Source organism: Cimex lectularius, unplaced genomic scaffold (assembly GCF_000648675.2).
Source record: "Cimex lectularius strain Harlan isolate CLEC.00 unplaced genomic scaffold, Clec_2.1 scaffold55, whole genome shotgun sequence".
Lineage (NCBI taxonomy): Eukaryota > Metazoa > Arthropoda > Insecta > Hemiptera > Cimicidae > Cimex > Cimex lectularius.
This window is the reverse complement of record NW_019392647.1, coordinates 627830-650837: the sequence shown is the minus strand read 5'-3', so window position 1 is coordinate 650837 and position 23008 is coordinate 627830. Positions and strand designations below refer to the sequence as shown.

Here is a 23008-nt window from a genome sequence, read left to right as displayed (position 1 = left end):
GGAGATCGTGAGATGCGGTCTGGTGTGACGTAAGTTTTAGAAAAACATTTTCTTTATCGTGCCAACGTTTCGATCTTTATTGAGATCATCTTCAGTGCCTGGGATATATAAACATGTATAAATTTTACAAATACATGTAGGAGGTGAGAAAAAAATGTATTTGGAAAAATTTAAATAATGTTTATAAATCCCAGGCCCTGAAGATGATCTCACTGAAGATCGAAACGTTGGCACGATAAAGAAAATATTTTTCTAAAACCTACGTCACACCAGACCGCATCTCACGATCTTCGAATAATCATTGACTAACGGTCACTAAAAATCTCACATTTCTACTTGGTTTTAATTTTGATTTTTTGGGTAATAAATTGTTTACATTACTCATTTCCATGCACAAGAAGACCTGGATTATCTATGTATTAATTTTTAAAGAAAACACCAGTATGATATTTTCTTTTCACTTTTTCTTTTCTGATTTTCTTTTCAAACTGTGGAAGTCTTTTCTGCATATCATAATTTTATTTCTGATCGAACGGTTTATTTTAAGTCTTTAAGGAAAACCTTGGTCAAAAAATCGAAGTGGACCTTCGTCGGCGGACCTTCAGAAGAAAAGTAAATATTTAAAACCCTAGCTTTTTGATATAATAAGCAAGCAGACAATTGCTCAATTTAAAATATGAAAATCCAAGTTGAGATAAATGATAGATTTATACCTAATTTTATTATTATCGGTGTGTTTTATGATGTATTTAATTGTTTACTTTTAAATTAACGTTCGCCAGTAGGACTTTAACAAGGATTTTAACGTGTTAGGACAGATAAGCAGACAATTGGGTTCATGCATATGTAAACATTGACATTGAAATGTTTTGAGCCTTTTGAGTGGGAAGCAATGTAATCGCGTGTTGTCGATTCTATTTTAAGACTTGGCGATTAGCGAGTAGTACGAAAATATGTCATTTTTCTCGTATTTGCCTTATTGGCCATCCACAAATACCTGCTTGTCTTTCGATATATAAAAAAATATCTTTATAAAAACTGCGGTAGTTTTGCAAACCGTGGAAGAACGAGTTTAAATCAGTTTATCCTTGGTGCGGTTTGAACGGAGAAATCGAAGTTCCGGGACCTTCAGACAAAGGCTATCGCTTATTGCGAAATAACTAGAAAAATCTGACTATTTCTTGTTTACGAGCGACGTCTTTGCTTTACCTCTGTCTAAAAACGCCCAAATAAGCCTTGCCAAAAAAATCGAAGCCGCGCAAGGTGAAGTTTACCTACAAAGTGACGTCGATAAACTTCACCTCTAAACCGGCAATATTTTTTTACTCCGACACACATCTTAAATTTTCATTGATCCCGACCTTTGGGAAGGCCGGCCGTTAAAGTTCCAGCCCGTTATATCGCCGATAGAGACAAAAAGGCGAGAAAGTCGGTCAAGTCTGAGGAGGGAACAAAGGAGACTAAGTCCATTGTTTACGGCCCCGGCTGGAATCTTGAGAAGAACCGTAAAGAAGCACCTGGTGGGGAACCATTCGAACCGATGGAACGGAAGGTCAAAAAAGAAAGGACAAAGACCCCTTAGTAACATTTAATTGCCTTGAATGACTTACATAATGCGAGACTTAGAGATTATTAATCAAACTAGTCTAAAAAACAGCTTTGTAATGAGCTATAAACATTGAATTAGACATAAACAGGTCCATGCAACGGCTGGGACTGGGCAGTGGGTGCTCCTAGGAGACTCCAGAAGACCCTTCCCAACCCTTGGTTACAAAGGAGGATTCCAGACACAAAATAATGGTATAGCCTTGAGAACTGACACGCCTACCTAATCTCTTGAAATGCGTTAAGAGAGTTGCTGGCTTGAGAGCTGGCCGCGAACGGCGGGTGCTGTAGCAGAGGCATACAGGGGTTACCAGATCATGTCTAAACATATTTTGAATATATATATATATATATACGGACGGGGAAGGGTGCATAAGCATCTGTACTGCGGGGCAGCGTATTTTGGTTCCAAGTTGCCCAGCTGCATGGGTAAGGACTCGCGGTGGTTGAGTGGTGAGACCCCTAGCGAGTACCTGGAGAAGAGGCTGTTTCATAGCCGTGGCGCATGACCTCCGAATTACCTCCCGACATTGAAAGAATCGGATGAATCGGATTACCGAGAGCGTATAGCCAGCGAGGAGCTATAACTACGCTGCCGGCGTCCCTCGAATGATGTACGAGGGTGGGTGCTTGTCGGTGTCGGCACTCTGAGCTGCCTCCTCTAGGGGGTGGTTAGAGATTCCACTAAAATCGAAACCGCGGCCGGAGCGCATCCGGAGGTTTCGACGCTAGCGGAGCCCCTACACCCATGGAGATAGAGTTGTCTTCTCTATCTAGGAAGTGCGTGGGAGACTCGGCCGATGAACTTCGACCACCTTTTGGGTATCCCTTTACTCGCGGCACTGGTTAAGTGCACAATGTTAACCCACCCCTCGGAAGAAGCCACCGGGAGAAGTCAGCATGCCTACCGATTAGTCTGTGAATTTGTGGGCTTCTACACCGAACCTCGCGGAAGAAGCAGATTTTCCGCTCACGTAGGTGAGTCGCTCCAAACTTGAGAATCTAAACGTGTGATAAGGCCTAATCGGCCAGGTGCGCACGCGAAAGAACCTCAATATTACATGACATTGCGACCCCCAATAGGAAACAAGGTGGGGTTGAGAAGTTGGTGTCCGAGTGGAGTCACGATAGCTCAAGTGCAAGAGCAGCAATCTTTAATTAAGGTTTTGGTCGAGATAAAAAAGTCACTCACCAGCGGGATTCGAACCCACGACCCTCGGCTAAATACACCGCTGCTCTACCACTTGAGCTATCGTGACTTCGATCTGCTCGGACACCAACTTCCCATCTCAATCCCACATTTCGAATTTTGAAAAATGGCAAAAAGGAGGGAAAATTCAAAAGGTGGGGTGGTGATGGGACGTTGGTGTCCGGATGGTTCGAAGTCACGATAGCTCAAGTGTTAGAGCAGCGGCGTATTTAGCCGAAGGTCGTGGGTTCGAATCCCGCTCGTGACACTGACTTTTTTATCTCAACCAAAACCTTACATAAAAAGATTAACTAATTGAAAGAATTAATTTGGTCAATCGGACCACGAAACCTAATAGATATAAATTAACTTAGAGCCATTGGTGAAGAGATGCTAAAAACAGGTCGATGAGAAATAAATCGAATTTTAGACTTTTCTGAATAATTTGTAATGTAATTTTTAAATTGTTCGAAATTTCTTAATTTTTATTTATCATGTAATAATAATATGTGTATGCATATTTATGTATAGCATTGATGTATGTTCTAAGTATAGAACGAAACTTACCACGAAACGGAAGAAAGGGATAAATTAATTTTTAATAAAATAATGGTATTTATTGTAAGATATCGGGTTGTCCGGAAAATAATGCAGGATTTTAAGTTTTCATTAAAAAAAATCTATATAAAATATTCTGTTTACGTTTACAGGATTACTCATTTGTATGAATATTGTTTGTTTACCTCTGTAGCATTCCGCTACTTGGAAATAATTCAGTCATCCTTATAATGTCAAAGCGAGAATTTCGTACGATTTTCTTTTACGAGTTTAAACTCGGCCGAAGCGGAGCCCAAACGGCTAGAAACATTAACCAAGTCTGGGGCGAGGGTTGTGTTAATGAGTGCACTGTGCAAAGGTGGTTTAAAAAATTTCGGGAGGGAGATTTCAGCCTTGAAGATGAAGAAGGTCGTGGAAGGCCTTCCTCTCTTAATGATGATGTTCTGCGATCAGTGGTGGAAGAAAACCCCAAAACAACTGTTCGAGAACTTGCAGAGCAACTCAAAGTCAGTAAAACGACCGTCGCTGACCACCTCAAGGCGATTGGAAAAGTGAAAAAACTCGAAAATTGGGTTCCACACTCATTAAACGATCGCCAAAAAAATCAGCGCTTTGATGTTTGTGCATCACTTCTTTGTCGAAACAAAAATGACCCATTTCTGGCCAGAATTGTTACATGTGACGAAAAGTGGATTCTCTACGATAACACTAGACGTTCTGGACAGTGGCTCGACAAAGGAGAAGCTCCAATACATTTTCCAAAGCCCCCAACTCATCAAAAAAAGGTAATGGTTACGGTATGGTGGGCTTCATTTGGTTTAATACACTACAGCTTCTTAAATCCTGGCGAAACCATCAATGCTGAATCATACTGTAACCAAATTAATACCATGCATCAGAAATTGGCAGTAATGAAGCCCTCTTTGGTCAATCGGAAAGGGCCCATTTTGTTGCATGACAACGCTCGACCACATGTGTCACGTGTAACGTCACAAAAATTATTGGAGCTTGGCTATGAAACTTTGCCTCACCCACCCTACTCTCAGGACCTCTCGCCTACTGACTACCATTTTTTTAGACACCTGGACCACTACTTACAACACATAATATTCAAAAATCAAACGGAACTGGAAAATGCATTTATTGACTTTATCAATTCTAAAAATTCTGAATTCTACTCAGACGGAATTAATAAGTTACCAACACGTTGGGAGAAATGTATTGAGAGTATGGGAAATTATTTTGATTAAAGAACATTGCTTTAAAGTAACTAGTTTCTTTTTTTTTTGTTTAATACCAAAATCCTGCATTATTTTCCGGACAACCCAATAATAAATGGAATGTCCGTGGAATTTGTGACGTGAAATCTTTGGATCATGTGGTATTTCTTGATTTATTTATTTTTTGAAGTTGTAACATATGTTACTGACTGAACTCTGAAGCCCTGAAGTTTTATTTATAGTTGGATACTTTTGTCTCGGCCTCTTCTGGAATGGCGGGGAGGAGAAAAAGGGAAATTTCGACGTCTTCGACGGGGAGAGGCTCCGTCCGGCCCCGCAGTTCGAACGAAAGGAGTCCAGCACCAGTTAAGCTCGCGCAGTCGAAAGCGGAGGTCACGCCCGACGGCCATCCACACGACGCGATTTCTACTCGAGACACAGGTTGGTCGATTTCTATTTTGACATTAGAAATTATTTTTGAACGGGCCAGGACGGAATTTGAATAATTATTTTTTTTAAATAAAGTAATCTTTATTGGCCAGGATCTCACCGACGGGATGCTGCGCGATCCAAAAGTACCACCAAAAAGCGAAATTTTTAAACTAATCCTTAGGTTTTTATACTGAACAGAAAACCCATTTAAAAAAATTCTGTAACCACTTGTTTAAATTTTCCATCAAGGATTTCCCTATTCACGGGCATGTTCATCCCATATCAAAGAGTAGTCTGATTTAAAACAGATAAAATCGAGGATCAAGGCTGTCTTTGTTTTATCTCTGAGATCGTGTCTGATCTCTTCCGCCTAACTTATAAAGTATCTAAACGTTATTTACAACGACTGTTCACCTTGCGACGACAACACTTGGAAAGACTTTCACCTTAACGGGTTATCGCCGGGTTTAAATTGGCTGTAGCGCTGATTTTTTAATTTTTTTTTAAGCCGGGGAATATTTTATTTTCGAAGCCCCACTACTTCCACTTTAAAAAAAGTCTTAAGGTCGAAGGCAGTTGAAAGCTTTTCTAAATTACAAATAAATCACAGTAGAATTATCTCAGCCTTTCCTATCTTACAATGTTATTTCACGGTAAATTGTAATATGTATTGTACAAAAATACATAAAATTTAATATTTTAACCATTAAAAAATATCAACTTTCTATTATTAGGAAAGAAAGAAATAAGAATAAATAAGGAAGGAAAGCAAGCAAGCAAGAATGAGAGAGAGAGAGAGAGAGAGAGAGAGAGAGAGAAAGAGAGAAAGAGAGAGAGAGAGAGAGAGAGAGTGGTGAGAGAGAGGGGATAGATAGATAGACAAAAAAGAAAGACAGAAAAATAAAACAAGTAGTAAAGAATACAAAAGAAGAAAAATACAAAAGAAGAAATAAATAAAAATATTCAACAAAAAAGCTCGCAAGGTAGAAAGGAAGAAAGAAAAAATTAGAAAAAGAGAGAAAGAGAGAGAGTGAGAGAGAGAGAGAGGGGGAAGGGGAAAGATAGATTGACAAAAACAGAACAAAAGAAAGATATCAAGAAAGGAGAAAAGAAAAAAGGAAATAAATAAAAATATTCAACAAAAAAGCTCGCAAGGTAGAAAGGAAGAAAGAAAGAATTAGAAAAAGAGAGAGAGAGAGAAAAAAGAGAGAGATGGATAAAAGATAATGGATAGAAGATAGATATGTAGATAGATAGATAGGGAGAGATAGAGAGTGAGAGAAAGAGAAAGAGAAGGAGAGAGAGGGAAAGAGAGAGTGAGAGAGAGAGAGAGTGAGAGAGGGAAGGGGAAAGATAGATTGACAAAAAACATAGAAGAAAAGACAGATAGGAAGAAAGGAGAAAAGAAAAAAAGATAAATAAATAAAAACTAAACAACAATAGCACGCAAGGTACAAAGGAAGAAAGAAAGAGTTCGAAAAAGAGAGAGAGAGAGAGAGAGAGAGAGAGAGAGAGAGAGAGAGAGAGAGAGAATAAGAAGTAAGGAAAGACAGAAAAATTAAGATGAAATGAAAGAGAGAGGGAAGAATAAAGTAAAAAGGAAAGAGAAAGTAAATGAAAAAATTAAACAAAGAAAGAAAAGAAGTGAAAGAATAAAGAAGGTAAGAAATAAAGGGAAGCGAGAGTAGAGGAATAAGAAGTAGGGAAAGACAGAAAAATTAAGATGAAATGAAAGAGGGAGAGAAGAATAAAGTAAAAAGGAAAGAGAAAGTAAATGAAAAAATTAAACATAGAAAGAAAAAAATAAAGAAGGTAAGAAATAAAGGGAACGCGAGAAAAAATAAAGTTAAAATAAAGATAAAAGGATGGAGAGGGGAATTACGCAAAAAAGGTAAGAAAGAAAGGGAAAGCGAGAGTGAGAGAGAGTGATAAAGAACGAAAGGGAAAGTGAGCGAAAGAAAGAAAAGAAAAAAAGAAAGAGTACAAATAAGACCAAGAGGGGGAGTGAGGGAGAGAGGTTGAAAGAAAAAAGAGAAAGAGTGTAAAAGAGAGGGAAATAAAGAGAAAAAGATATATATATTTTCTTTTTTCTTTATTTTGTATATGTGTGTGGTGTTTTTCTTCTTCCTATAAAAGCGTCGGAATGAATCGCATCGCCTAGAAAAGCGTCGAGCCGTGACAGGAGTTGCGACACAGGACGCGGCGTGAAACGCGAAAAACGCCTACCAACAAAAACAGAGAAAAATGTTTTCTTTTTCCCCCTTTGCTTTTATGGTTTTTTAAAAACAAAAACTCTTTCAGGTCGTTTAATGGGAGAATTAAAACGATAAACTCATCGGCTTTCATTTCTTATCAAATATGATAATCTTAATTTTTCGTCGAGATGCTTTTTTTTCATTATACATACTTACAATTATTATACAAACACAATATACAAACAAAATTTGAGATTTACAGTTTTATAATAGATTTTTTATAGATTTTTATTACATTTATGTTGAAAATAAGTAAAAATAAATAGAAAATATACAGGTTTCTTTGTTCCACGATATCTTCCAGCTTATCATTAATAATGTGATAATTTTAAATTTAAATAGCCTGATCAGTCAATTTCGATTCAACATAAACAAAATGTGTTGTTTATTTTGAACAATATCGATTAGTTTCAATTAATTAATTTTTAAGTATGGTATTGGTTGAGAGAAAAAAGACCTTCGGCTGTGTCCGAGTGGTCGAAGTCACGATAGCTCAATTGGTAGAGCAGCGGCGTATTTAGCCGAAGGTCGTGGGTTCGAATCTCGCTCGTGACACTGACTTTTTTCTCTCAACCAATACCATACTTAAAGATTAATTAGTTGACCAATATGTTCTCAAACAACTTGCATGTTCTCCTGTTTGGAATCTTTAATTTTCAAAGCCATTTTTCACTTTTAGAAACAATCCTGAGCTGTATTTCTTCTGTTTTCTGTGTTTTCTCATTGACAGAAAAAGATTTCAGGCTGTTTATTTATGATAAAACACATCCGTGAAACGATAACCAGGAAGGAAAAACAGTTACGGTTTGTTTGTTTCGGACAGACGATTCCGGTCCGCCTGTTTTCGCTGTGCGTGGCTGTAACGAGACGGTTTGGCGGAATTCCATCGATAAATGCCGAAAATTCTGTTTTTAAAGGATTTTACGCAGCTTCGCTATAGTCCTGGACCAGTTGAAAACACCTGACGCTGTTTCAACACAGCATTCATTTTTTTTTTTTTTTTTAATAAACCCAGGGTTTGAACAGGCGTCGAATAATTTGTAACCGCCCCTATATTGCCTTCTGACTCAGAAGTACATGTTGGAAGCTCGAAAATAACGTGAAATGTGGGAGAGGATTTAAAAATAAGGCTTCCCTTGGGCGGAGGGGCACCTGCTCTCATTACTGGCCGAGATCCACTTCGATAATATGTTAAAGTGGAATGATTTAATCATTCTTGCTATTTAGCACTGATTAAAATATAAAAACAAAATCGCTTTCAACGAACGGTTTACGTCTTGAACAATTGTAAAATTTTCAAACTTCCTTTGATTTATAGAAGACACTATGCAGTTGAGCAACCTACAATTAATTATTTTTTAAATGATAAGAATCTTGAAAAAAAGCTTTTCTGACTGAATGTAGAATTACAATAAATATTATGTATAATCGTATTCTTTTATATGGTTAACTCTGATATCTAATAAAATTGTAGAATTTGAAAAGAGTTCCTGCGTTTTTTGTGCATTATGATTTAATAAAATGTCTAAAAGAGCTCGATTTTAATTTTAACAATTTTACTGGACGTAAGGATATAATAAAACAGAATGATCAAAATTGTACAATTTTGCTAGGTATCAGGATTTAACAAAACGAGTAGAAGAGAGCGATTTAAATGTTTAAAATTTCGCAGGATATTAGGATGTTATAAAACGTCAGAAGGAGGTTGGTCAAAACTGTATAATTTTACTGGGTATCAGGATTTAAAAAAACGAGTAGAAGAGTTCGATTTAAATGTTTAAAATTTCCCAGGATATTAGGATGTTATAAAACGTCAGTAGGAGCTTGGTCAAAACTATACAATTTTACTGGGTATCAGGATATAACAAAACGAGTAAAAGAGCTCGTTTCAAAATTTTAAAAATTTCCACTGGATATCAAGATGTTATAAAATGTCAGAAGGAGCTTGATCAAAACTGTACAATTTTACTGGGTATCACGATTTAACAAAACGAGTAAAAGAGCTCGATTCAAATTTTTATAATTTCCCTGGATATTAAGATGTTATACAACGTTAGAAGGAGCTTCATCATAACTTTACAATATTATTGGGTATCAGGATTTAACAAAACGAGAAGAAGAGCTCGATTCAATTTTTTATAATTTCCCTGGATATTACGGTGTTATAAAACGTCCGAAGGAGCGGATCAAAACTGAACAATTTTACCAGGTATCAAGATTTAATAAAACGAGTATAGAAGAGCTCGATTCAAATGTTTAAAATATCCCTAGATATTAGGATGTTATAAAATATCAGAAGGAGCTTGGTCAAAACTGTGCAATTGTACGGGGTGTCAGGATTTAACAAAGCGAGTAGAAAAGCTCGATTCAAATTTTTAAAATTCCCCTGGATATTAGGATGTTATAAAATATCAGAAGGAGCTTGGTCTAAACTGTACAATTTTACGGGGTGTCAGGATTTAACAAGACGAGTAGGAGCTCGATTCAAATTTTTAAAATTCCCCTGAATATTAGGTCGATCATAACTTTACAATATTACTGGGTACCAGGAGTTAACAAAACGAGTAGAAGAGCTCGATTCAAATTTTTAAAATTCCCCTCAATATTAGGATGTTGTAAAATATCAGAAGGAGCTTGGTCAAAACTTTACAATTTTACCTGGGTGTAAAGGTTTTAACAAAACGAATAGGACCTCGATTCAAATTTTTAAAATTTCCCTGTATATTAGGATGTTATAAAATGTCAGAAGGAGCTTGGTCAAAACTGTACAATTTTACCTGGGTGTAAAGGTTTTAACAAAACGAATAGGAGCTCGACTCAAACTTTTAAAATTCCCCTGAATATTAGAATGTTATAAAATGTCAGCTGGAGCTTGATCATAACTTTACAATATTACTGGATATCAGGATTTAACAAAACGAGTAGAAGAGCTCGATTCAAATTTTTAAAATTCCCCTCAATATTAGGATGTTGTAAAATATCAGAAGGAGCTTGGTCAAAACTGTACAATTTTACCTGGGTATCAGGATTTAAAAAAACGTGTAGAAGAGCTCGATTCAAATTTTTAAAATACCCTGAATATTGTGATGTTATAAAATATCAGAGGAGCTTGATCATAACTTTACAATATTACTGGGTATCAGGATCTAACAAAACGAGTAGAAGAACTCGATTCAAATTTTTAAAATACCCTGGATATTATGATGTTATAAAATATCAGAAGGAGCTTGATCAAAACTGTACAATTTTCCTAAGTTTCAGGATTTAACAAAACGAGTGGGAGCTCGACTAAAATGTTTAAAATTCCCCTGGATATTAGGATGTTATAAAACGTTAGAAGGAGCTGATCAAGGAGCTTCTTTCGTTTTGTAACATCCTAATATCCAGGGAAATTTTAAACATTTCAACTCTCTTCTACTCCTTTTATTAAATCCTGATACTAAGTAAAATTGTAGTTTTGTTCAAACTCTTTCTGACGTTTTGTAATATCCTTATATCTAGTGAAATTTTGATGGAATTTTACGATCAGGCTCCTCTTGTTGTATCAAGATATCTCACAGTTTAATCGTGTCGTCCATGTATCTAAGTACGTGTTCTTATCAGATGCTTTCCGAACAAATGAGCTTATCGCCTCAAGTTTGCAACTTGCTTTCGCCTCCTTACGTCGATATGACTTTTAATAACAAACAGTCGTGCACAGGAAATAATACGATTGTTTGTCATCGGTTCGTTGAACTTCCAGTCCATTCATTACGTAAACAAGTTACACGAGTAATGAATATTCCACCTTCAGTGAAAAATGACCGAGAGGACGATCGTCAGAATTAAAAAACAGTGTTCCTTTTTATTTCTTGCCATTGGGAAAACTCCGAGACGGATTTTTCCGTAATTTTTTTAAAAATCTAAACTGATCATTAATATTCACAAAAAGAGGGCGTATTGCACAATATTTTTCGTTGTCCAAGAAACAACGCCGACCTGCAATTTGAAATAACCTGTTGCTATGTGGGACCGTTCCGCAAAAGGGCGACGGTCAATTATTTCCGGCCGGGATTAGTCACGGGATACGTTTTGAAACGGTCTTAAATGGAAATCTGTCAACTCCTACAACGAATCGCCAAATTGACCGATGATTTCTGTTTAATTTCGCAACCACGTGCAGACAAAGGAATAAAAATCTTCGGATACACCTGGGGATCACTTGCACCAGGTGGATAAAAAAATATCTATATATATTCTTTTCAATTAATTAATTTTTAAGTAAGGTATTGGTTGAGATAAAAAAGTCACTGTCATGAGCGGGATTCGAACCCAAGACCTTCTGCTAAATACGCCGCTGCTCTACCACTTGAGCTATCGTGAAGTGACGTGAGGTAGGAGTTCGCCTTACTAGGACCGAGCAAGATTGCAAAAGCCCTGAAAATGCATGGCATCCTGGTCTGTCCTGGAGAATACCCTGCCAACTTGGTTTCACAATTGTACAATGGCTTGGAGTTAACCCAGATGACAACGACACGGTTGAACTTATGAACCCCTGAAAGTCCGCCAAGTAACTGCCCGCTTTGTACGAACTGGTAAGGCTCAGGAAAGTCAAGAGAGACTTCTCAACACGACATATATGGAATACCATAGAAAACCACCCAATCTGCATTGGTGAAGAAATGGCAACAACCACAAATCATCTCTTCTGGTTAGGTCGTCAGTGAAAAGTAGCCACATAACCGTTGTAGCTCGGTAGTTCGCTGGCGTTGTCATCGATCTCCTCAGGGTGTCCATATTTGCACGTATTTCGCCTGTATCTCGTAGCCATTTTACTCGAGCTCCAGCATATATTTCACACTCAAAAGCAATTAGACCTCGGTTTCGATTTGCCCGCACGCGCAAGCTGAGGAATCTTTCAAGTTAAAATTATGTAGTTTCGCTGTCGAGTCGAGTCCCATGACCTGAAAATACTTGGGACATAAAATGGCCAGCTTCGAGTATTCTTACAATGCTCGGGAAAATTTCGTGCGTATGGCGTCCTTTTCTTGAGTCGTCCCATCTGCGCTGACATTCGTTGTTGACCCACTCTGCCGCTTCTTATGTTCTAGTGACCGAGATGTAACTTTTCCATTCGCCAATTCCCATTTGTAGCCAAGGTACTGTGACTGTAAGTCCACAGGAAGACGTCCTGCTATCTCTTCTAGGGCGGTATGCACATGTCACAGCCAACAGAGCAATGCGCTGTGCGCGCTCAAGTTTCTTCCTCTCTGCAGCAAATAGTGTACATACCCAAGCTGGGGCTGCGTATAGACTCACACATGGCCTATCTTAGCAATGGACTTCAAGCAGTCACTATCCCTCCTTCCTTCGATTAAAATCTAGTGCTCTCCGAGGCTCTATTATCTCTCCCTGGGTATTGTAAAGTGGCATGCAATCAGGGTTATAAGCTAGTCAAAGCCAGGTTTTCATGTCAAGAAAACTTTTAGAAATATTTTCAAACGGATTTGGCAAAAATACTGGTCTAGATCGTATGGAATTGGTTGGAAATATACGATGGCATGACGTTAGAGGTATAAGCAGGGAGAGGCAAGATTTTCTATCCTAATTCCAAATCTACATTATTTACAAAAGGATTTGGTGAAAATACTCTTCAGTCTATATATGCTTTTTGGCCCACATAGTTTCACAGATGCATTTCGGTTTATTAAGCTGAAAACACATTTAGTGAAAATACTACTTACGGAAATAAGCAGGTCGGGGCAAGATTTTATCAAATTGCACATCAAACGAAAACTATTTACATGAGTATTTTGTGCAAATACTGCTTCTATTTGTAGGAATGAGCCCATTGGCTGGGAAGTATTGTATGATGGCTGGCATCAGGGTTATAAGCAGGTCAAGGCAAGGTTTTCTTATCAAGCTGCACATCCAACTAAAACTATTTACGTCAGGATTTCGTGTAAATACTTCTTATGTTTGTAGGAATGAGCCCATTGGCTGGGAAGTATTGTATGATGGCTGGCATCAGGGTTATAAGCAGGTCAAGACAAGGTTTTATTGTCAAATTCCAAATCTTCCTTTAGAAATATTTACCGGAGGATTTGGTAAAAATACTGCTCCAGTTGGTATGGAATGAGCCATTGGCAGGGAAATATCAAATTAAAGCAGGTCGTCAGAATACAAGTAGGGAGAGGCAAGATTTTCTTGCCAATTCTACACCTACGTCTATAAAGATTACGAAGAGGACTTGATTTCGAGATTTAAAAAAATTCTACAACTGGTAGAAATTTCAAACGGATTTGGTGAAAATACTGCTCCAATTCATATCGAATTAGCCTTTGGCTAGGAGTGCTATATGTTAGCACGCCGTTAAGGATATAAACAGGGAGAGGCAAAATTTTCTTGTCGATTCAAAACTTATTTTAGAAAGATTGCTAGTAAGGATTGATAGTAATTCCTAATATTAGGAAACCATATTATTGATTTCTCACTTTTGGTCCGCCTAGTCTCGCTGTTTTGAGCAGTTAGACGTTATGCTTTCCAGATAAAAAAATCTATGACAACAATTTTCAAGAGGATTTTTTTTGAAAGGTACAGTAAGCCAGAAGGCTATAGTGTCCTGGGAGCACAACCGCTTATATCCATCCAAGTGGATTTGGTGAAAATACAGCTCCATTTCGTATGGAATGAGCCATTAACAGGGAAATATTGTAGGATGGCATGCGTCCGGGGTATCAGCGGGTCGAGTCAAGATTTTCTTATCGATTCCACTTCGACAATAAAAACCGTATAATTTTATAATCGTTATAAAGTACATATACAATTTTACTACTTTAGAATTGCCATGCATCACGTCGGAGTGATAAAAAGAAAGAAGCAAATCCCTTTGTCTTATTTAACAAATTCAACTATGAAAATTGTATTAACACATTGTGTTTAAATTCTAAATTAAAATCGTACAAGATTTCATGATTATTTTGAGAAAAAATTTTCAAAATACAGAAATGTGCCTGAAGGTCCCCAAGTTAATAACAGTTCTAAGCATCCAGTCAAATAATTTAAAACACGATATTTTGACTTATCACGCCGAAAAACAGTTAAAACAAGTGGATTCATGATTTGAAGAATAAAATAAATCCATTTTCTAGGATTTGAATTAATCAAATCCTGATATCCCATGATGTACATGGAACTGCAAGCAAACTTTTACTTTTTGCTGCAATACATGTTTCCTCCTCTAAAGATAAGAAATGTATTCATCAAATCCGACAAAGATAAAAAGAATACGTAGTAAACTGCAATCTTCGGCGAAATAAAATTCACGAGAGAAAAATCACAGGTCGAGCTTTTTGTCAGATTTTGTGATCTAGTTCCATCTTACTTATTGACTTACGGCTGGAAACACCACAATAAGTTAAAGATCATTTTGAAAGAAAAGCCTAGAAAATTATATGATTCGAACCGGTGATCACTGATCAGCATATTAAAAAATCAAATATTATTTTGTTTAATTCATTAGATTTCGTGGCCGATTGACCAAATAACATCTTTCAATTAATTGTTGGTTGAGATAAAAATGTCAGTGTCACGAGCGGGATTCGAACCCATGACCTTCGGCTAAATACGCCACTGCTCTACCACTTGAGTCACGATAGCTCGAAGGTCGTGGGTTCGAATCCCGCTTGTGCCACTGACTTTTTTTAATCTCAACCAATACCTTACATAAAGATTAATTAATTGAAAGATTGTTTTATTTATAACAACCTGGGGTTTGGTATATTATAAAATATTTTTCTTCTTTTTCTTCTTCTTATATAGTTAATTTTATGATTCAATGGATCATGGTTTGTAGTCTTTTCTTCTTTTTTACAGGCCCAGAAAAAAAAATTAAGTCCCTGTTTGTTCTTTTTTCCGCATCCAATCTTTTTGTGTTCAACCCACTTGCCCGCAAAATGCATCCGGACTGTGTACCCACCGGAGAGGAAAATTGTCTGTTTTGTGAAGTGAGCAAGGTCGCATTGACTGGGGGGGGGGCAAAATGCAAATGCCGAATTTTGTTTATCGATTTTCGTTTTGTTTTTTTAACAATTGTTTGACAATCAGCAAGGACGATCTCGGACCGCTGGACATGGCCGAGAGGTAGCCGCAGAATTTTGATGTTTCTGATCGATTTTGGTCTGTCGCACCCGTTTGATCGCCATCCTCATCATTCACCTAGGACCATCGCCCAAGAAGAAACAACTCACAATTTTAAATTTAAACATGTTAAAAATTCTGAAATTGTGACGATTTTGAGACGATCATGACAAACTATGAGTCAAAATAAACTCTTTACTGGGCTAATTAAACTGCCCTTGTCTAATCAACACGTTTACCGTTCAACTCAAACGAGGATTTTAAAATTTTGCCGTTTTACATTTCTTAAGACAGCGTTTAGAATAAAAATTGACATGTGGGTACGCCCTGTTTCACTTGTTAAATCTAATGAACCGTACCATCTAAAATATACAATATTTAATTGTTTCTGTTCCCAACAGACGTAAAAATCGCGTTAAGGGTTGTGCGGTTTATGGTTTAAGGTGTTGATAAATGATTTATTTTGAATTGGTCGTTTATAATCAATTATATCCAGTAGATGATAAAAAGGTCTATTTTCACAAGGGTCAGGCCAATTTACAATAAATTTTTCCCGACTATTAGAAATAAGAATCTGTAAGTAGGAAGATATGTATTCGCTCTAATGCTTATTCAATTATGAGTTATTTTTTTAAACTGAATAACAGGAAGTGATAAGAAAATCTCGATAAAAATCTCTCTGTTTATAACCCTGATGTCATGGCATCATACAAACCTCCTAGCCAATGAATTATTGAATATGAATTGAAGCATTATTTTCACCAAATCCTCTTGAAAATACATTGAATTTAACAAGACTATCTTGCCTTGACCTGCTTATAACCTTGACGACGACCATCATGCAATACTTCCCAGCCAATGGGCTCATTCCTACAAACAGAATCAGTATTTTTCACCAAATCATCTTGAAAATATTTCCACAAGTTGTTGTATAATTTGACAAGGGAAAGTCGCTTAGACCAGCTGAAAACCCTGGCGTCTGGTCTACCTCTCAGACAATGTCTCTTTCTATACGAACTGGAACAGTTCGTTCACCACATTTTTCTAAGGGGCTGTAGAATTAGATGGCATGGGGGTAGAAAAAATGTCATACAAACCTCCTAGCCAATGCCTTATTTAATACGAATTGAAGCATTATTTTCACCAAATCCTCTTGAAAATACATTGAATTTAACAAGGCAATCTTGTCTTGACCTGCTTATAACCCTGATGACACCCAGCATGCAAACTTCCTAGCCAATGGGCTCATTCCTACAAACTGAATTTTTCACCAAATCCTGTTGAAAATATTTCTACAAGTTGTAGAATTTTACAAGGGAAAGTCGCTTAGACCAGCTTAAAACCCTGACGTCTGGCCATTTTCCAGTACCTCCCAGACAATGAACTGGAACACAATTTTCACCAAATTCTTCTAAGCGGCTGTCGAATTATTGTAGAAGGCATGGGAGTAGAAAAAAATATCTAGCTTATACCTACTTATTACCCTGACACTCAATCTGACCTTAAATTTCCCGATTACAGCATATTTTCTTAATTGAATTACTTAACCTTTCGAAATTTTGTATTTGAAAAAAAATATTATCGAAGGACTCATAGGACAAAATAATTTACGAAGAATGCATAACTGACTTGTGATATCTTCACATAATAATTTTAAACGCGACAGTTCAAAACAGCGAGTCTAGGCGGACCGAAAACGACCAAAAGAGAGAAATCCACAGTTTTTCACGAATATTATTCACGGCCCGGAGAAGTTGTACACAACTGCAATTCGAATTGATTTTAATTGCTTAATCGAGTCAATTAATTTATGTGAGCTGTTTTATTTATCGTTAACGACCTTGGCCTCCGCGCTAATGAAATTGAAATAATGATCTGCCTGATAAAGCGAATAAAAACTCGGTGATTATTGCAATTTCACAAATGGACTTTGATCCTTTTTACCCGAAACAATCCAGAAGTTCACAACTTTAATTTTGAACTCGGTTTTAAAAATCTCTGGGCGATTTGCATTTAACTTTTAAAATCAAAAACTTGATAACAAAAGCGGACAAAGTGATTTCACTATCCGGTTTGTTAGGATGTAATTGCTCTTCGGAAATTAAATGGGCGTTTAAATGCCCTAACTATCCACATAGCCTTGGAGATGTTTCAAATGAGCCGGAATTGACTACTCCATTTTCCATCTGTTTTTCTACTCCAGAGAACGGCTTATTTTTCAACAATGTACATCATTTAATACGAGTAGGACGATTTTTGATTCATCTGCTGGCAATGAAGTACAGGGCGAAGACATTTCTCGGCCACAAGGTCGAACAAGGTCGCCTCACTGGCCCCACGAGAAGTCAAGGACTTAAAATCTCCGAATGCTTCAAATAACTCTGATATTTTATCGCTATTATTATTAAAAGTCAAATGTTAGCTGTTATGCAGTAAAAACATTTTATCTGCGTGTTTTTGATTATGTGCGTACAGGTGGCGCATGATTCGCCTAGTACAGATATTTCTCAAGGTTAAATCTTAAGTCCAGTTTTATTTCAGTCTTACGTATTAAATTTAATACATTTCTTATTTTACAAATCTACAAACGATTCTTTCATAACAAACAAATTCATATCCATTTTCTCTATTTATTGCAAGGTGTTCCATAAGGTTTCATCTTAAGTATAGTCTTATGCTTTACCTTTTGTCACATCACTTTCATCAAAAACGAAATCATCACGACATTCTCATCCATATTAACTTAATACATTAATTATTTGGAGATCGTGAGGTGCATTCTGGTTTTAGAACAACATGTTCTTTAGCATGCAACGTTTCGGTCTTTATTAAGATCATCTTCAGGGCCTTGTGTTGTCTGCATTTCAACAAAAAAGTTGATAGCCGATGCAAGTTTTTCTCATTGTTGGCGATGTCCTACATATATTTGGAAAATTTAAACGATGTTTATAAATTCCAGGCCCTGAAGATGATTTCAATAAAGATCGAAACGTTGGCACGAGAAAGGAAATGTTTTTTTTAAACCTACGTCACACCAGACCACACCTCACGATCTCCAAATAATCATTGGCTAATGGTCACTAAACACCACACGGTTATACATTAAATAAACTGCAGAGAATTCCCCATGGCTGAGTCTTAGGCCCGGTATTATTTCAATTCAACTTATTTAATTGGATCCCGTTCCTCCTGTTTTAACTTTTCAAACGTTTCTTCCATAACAAACTTAATAACTTTTCCGATGTTTTTGACCAAAACCATTCCTATCAATTATGCGAGTTCTTTTCAAGGTTGCATCTTAAACCCAATCACTCTCTGCCTTCTTTAGAGCCGTATTCACTTATTAGATGTTGCACAAGGTAGCACCTTAAGTCCATTTGTATTTATGATGTTATTTAACTTGGTGTAAAGGCCACATCACGTGACAATTGCACTTTTACGATGCTTCTGTCCCATACCAATACATTCCTATCAATTATGTAGTTAGCTGTCAATGCTGCATCTTAAGCCCACTACTATTTTAACCTTCTGACTTCTTTATCTCGTCAAAAGTTTACGTTCTTGATACTCCAAATCCAATATACCATCTACCATGATCTACATTTATATACACTTACAGGGTGTTACACAAGGTATCACTATGCGCCCACTATTTATGTCATATAAAATAGTTATCACGTGAAAGTTACTCTTTTCTGATGCTTTTGACTTTTGCCATCACAGAATCTTATCAAAATTGAATCTTAAGCCCAGGTGCTTTGCTCTTATTTAGCGACATGCAAAGAAGGCATATTATAAAACTTAGAAACTTACTTTTTCACATGATTTTGAGACGCACCATCAGATTCCTTTCAATTATTCACGTGATTCTCAAGGTTGCATCTTAGCCCAATGTTATTTTAACAACAACCAAGACCTTAGATTAAAAGTATATATTTTACCCCTCTACCTTATTTAATTTCATATTCACTTATAAGATGTTACAAAGTTGCATCAGTTAGCTCTTGTAGGACTTTTATTTACCTTCTACTAAGCATAATGTCCTTGGTACGATAAATTTGAGCAATAATTTATTAAAAACAAAAACTTTCTGTTTTCCTTAAATCTCGTGAAATGACTTTTAAAAGGTTTGTCCACGTTCCATATTCTTATGCATTTTGTATGTGTTTCTCAAAGTTATCTTTAAGTACGGTTTTATTTATTGGCTGTATTAAACTTTTTTAGCTGGTCAAACGTCGTTATTCCTTTCATTATAAGCACGACCTTGTCTGTACATCTCTGATTCCTGTCCTAGTTGTTCATCAGGTTCATCAAGGTTGCAAAGTAATCCCAGTCTAATATTTTTTAGTTTTGGTAAAAGAAACCTTCCGGAAGTTTAAATTGAATTTAAAAAAAGCTCCCTGGCGCAATGAAATCGTCAAAATGTTAACAGGAAATAATTAAAGTAGGTTATCATATTGATCTCTTCTGATTGTTCGAGGTTTTGCGGATTCAAAAACGATTTTGTCGACAGTTTAACATCCCCATACAGATTATTTCATCCGATTTAAGATTTTCAAGTCCACTTTAAACAATGACCGTTGTCCTGCTATCTCTTTTAGGGCATCTGTAGATACCGTGCGGTATGCACGTGTCACTGCCAACAGAGCGATGCGCTGTGCGAGCTCAAGTGTCTTTCAAGCCGTCACATCTTTCAAGTTAAAACTATATAGTTTCGCTGCAAAGTCCCATGACCTGACAATACCTGAGATGTGAAATGGCCAGCTTCGAGTATTCTTACAATGCTCGGGAAAATTTCGTGCTTATGGCGTCCTTTTCTTGAGTCGTCCCATCTGCGCTGCCATTCGTTGTTGACCCACTCTGCCGCTTCTTATGTTCTAGTGACTGAGATGCACGTAACTTTTCCATTCGTCAATTCCCATTTGTAGCCAAGGTACTTTGACTGTAAGTCCACAAGAAGACGTCCTATTTCTTCTAAGGCATCTGTGGATACCGTGCGGTATTCACGTGTCACGGCCAACAGAACAATGCGCTGTGCGCGCTCAAATGTCTTCCATTCTGCAGAAGACTACCACGTACCCAACCTGAGGCTGCGTATAGTAGCACTGACTCACACATCGCCTACTTAGCAATGGACTTCAAGCATTCACTATCCCTAACGGCTACACATCCTCCTTCCTTCCATTAAAATCTGGTGTTCTCCGAGGCTCTACCATCTCTCCCTAGGTATTGTAAAGTGGCATGCAATCAGGGTTATAAGCTAGTCAAAGCCAGGTTTTCATGTCAAGACAACTTGTAGAAATATTTTCAAACGGATTTGGCAAAAATACTGGTCTAGATCGTATGGAATGAGACATTGGTTGGAATTATACGATGGCATGACGTTAGAGGTATAAGCAGGTAGAGGCAAGATTGTCTTTCCTAATTCCAAATCTGCATTATTTACAAAAGGATTTGGTGAAAATACTCTTCAGTCTGTATGCTTTTTGGCCCACATAGTTTTACAGATGCGTTTCAGCTTATTAAGCTGAAAATACATTTAGTGAAAATACTACTTAGGGAAATAAGCAGGTCGGGGCAAGATTTTCTTATCAAACTGCACATCCAACTAATACTATTCACATGAGTATTTTGTGCAAATACTGCTTCTGTTTGTAGGAATGACCCCATTGGCTGGGAAGTTTTGTATGATGGCTGGCATCAGGGTTATAAGCAGGTCAAGGCAAGGTTTTCTTGTCAAATTCCAAATCTTCCTTTAGAAATATTTACCGGAGGATTTGGTAAAATTACTACTCCACTTCGTAAGGAATGAGACATTGGCAGAGAAATATCAAATTATGGCAGGTCGTCAGAATACAATTAGGGAGAGGCAAGATTTTCTTGCCAATTCTACACCTACGCTTAAAAAGATTACGAAAAGGATATAATTTCGAGATAAAAAAAATTCTACAACTGGTAAAAATATTTTCAAACGGGGATTTGGTGCAAATATTGCTCCAGTTCATATCGATGAGCCATTGGCTAGGATGTGTTGTATGTTGGCAGCCGTTAAGGTTATAAACAGGGAGAGGCAAACTTTTCTTGTCGATTCCAAACTTATTTTGGAAAGATTGCTACGAGGATTGATAGTAATTCCATTTCGGTTGGGAATAGTCATTCAATAAAAACCCCATGACCCCAGAAGTCATTAATTAAAGCAGGTTATCATATTGATCTCTTCTGATTGTTCGAGTTTTATGTTTTGCGTATTCAAAACCGATTTTGTCGACAGTTTAACATCCTCATTCAGATTATTCCATCCGATTTAAAGATTTTCAAGTCCACTTTAAACAATGACCGTTGTCCTTTTCTAGTTTTCCCAGTTTGTCAGCCGGCCGGGGTTGATGATCTTTCCTCTCTCTCGTGGACAATTGAAACGGCAATTTAAAGCGTTACCATTCTTATTCGGAACGGTTGAAAGGGCGTCCATTACCCGGCAGCTTTTGTCTCTCGGCCAAGGTTTCTAATCGGTTTTTTTTTCTACTTCTTTCTATCGGCCTCGGAAGCATAGATATAAAACGCGAATAAATCCAATTGGCTTGATAACCGGGCCCACGCGCTTGCCATTGTCCCCAATTAGAGCAATCAACTCGTTGTGACGGCTCTTTTCACAACGCTCCAGATGTCGGCTGAACCACATCGGACCTTGGATTTTTTATGAGATTTTTCAAACAAACCGTCAACTTTGGCTAGAGGTCTATCATTCTATTTTGTCCTTCTTATCGCTCATCAACAATCATAATTTGTACTTAGAAGAGAATCTGATTATTCAAGATGCAGGAAGTACCAGTAGAAAAATTAAGGACGATCAGGTATAAAAATAATGATTTCATTAGTGACATGTGTATAACATTTTTGGAAGGCTTATGAGCCCATCGATATCTGCGATAACCTAGTTGGGTTTGGCACCAGTGGATATATAGCGTTTAATTGGGTAGTTCGTAAATAAACAAAATCTCTTGTCCTTGCGTTTGGAAGACCATATATAGTATCTCATTTGGCACTATGGGCACAACAGCTAAAGCAGCAGGAGCATTAGTACAATGAGGAAGATTGCTATCGGTAAGCAGTTGGACAGTAGATGCATGGTAGCAGATGCAATGAATGTTTCTGGAATTTGTCCTATCCTTTATTATTTCTTTTTTAAGTCAAGATGAACTGGTCTAGTTCGAAGAAAATCGACCAAGCTATTCAAAGAACTAACGTAAGTTATGATCATATGGCAGTTAGAGTACAGTAGCCACAACAGCAGTAGTGCTAGTAGAAATAGTAGCTTGAATAAGAGCAGTTCGTTAATTTTAGCAAGGGAAGAAAGAGTAACAATAAGGCAATAAGATCATAGTGGCATAATAGTGATGCAAACACAAGGACAGTAGTTGCACAGTAGCAGGTGAAGGTTTTTGGAATTGTACGTTATACCTTTTCCCTATCTTTTCGAACGCATGTTGAACCATTCTAGTTTAAAGAAAACCAACGAAGCATTTGAGAGATTGTAAGTAATGATCATCTGCCAGTAATAGTAAAATGGCCACAGTAGCAGTAGTACTAGTAGAATTAGTATTAGGAAGAGTAGTATCTGTATCAGTAGCAGG

At 37.2% G+C, this 23008-nt stretch overlaps 1 protein-coding gene across 4 annotated transcripts in view; it reads left to right on the top strand.

Moving 5' to 3' along the window:
• The first annotated feature begins 4688 nt into the window (after nucleotides 1–4688).
• Nucleotides 4689–23008, top strand: part of LOC106668118 (CTL-like protein 2) — a 47379-nt gene continuing 29059 nt past the window's right edge. Inside the window, exons 1-2 of one of the 4 annotated variants that reach the window (XM_014396577.2) lie at nucleotides 4689–4733; nucleotides 4815–5013. In XM_014396577.2, coding sequence (XP_014252063.1) covers nucleotides 4845–5013 — 169 coding nt within the window. In that variant the 5' untranslated portion in view covers nucleotides 4689–4733; nucleotides 4815–4844. Of the gene's footprint in view, nucleotides 4734–4814; nucleotides 5014–23008 lie in introns of those variants that run through there. The other 3 variants (XM_014396578.2, XM_014396579.2, XM_024230462.1) reach the window with 3 other exon arrangements.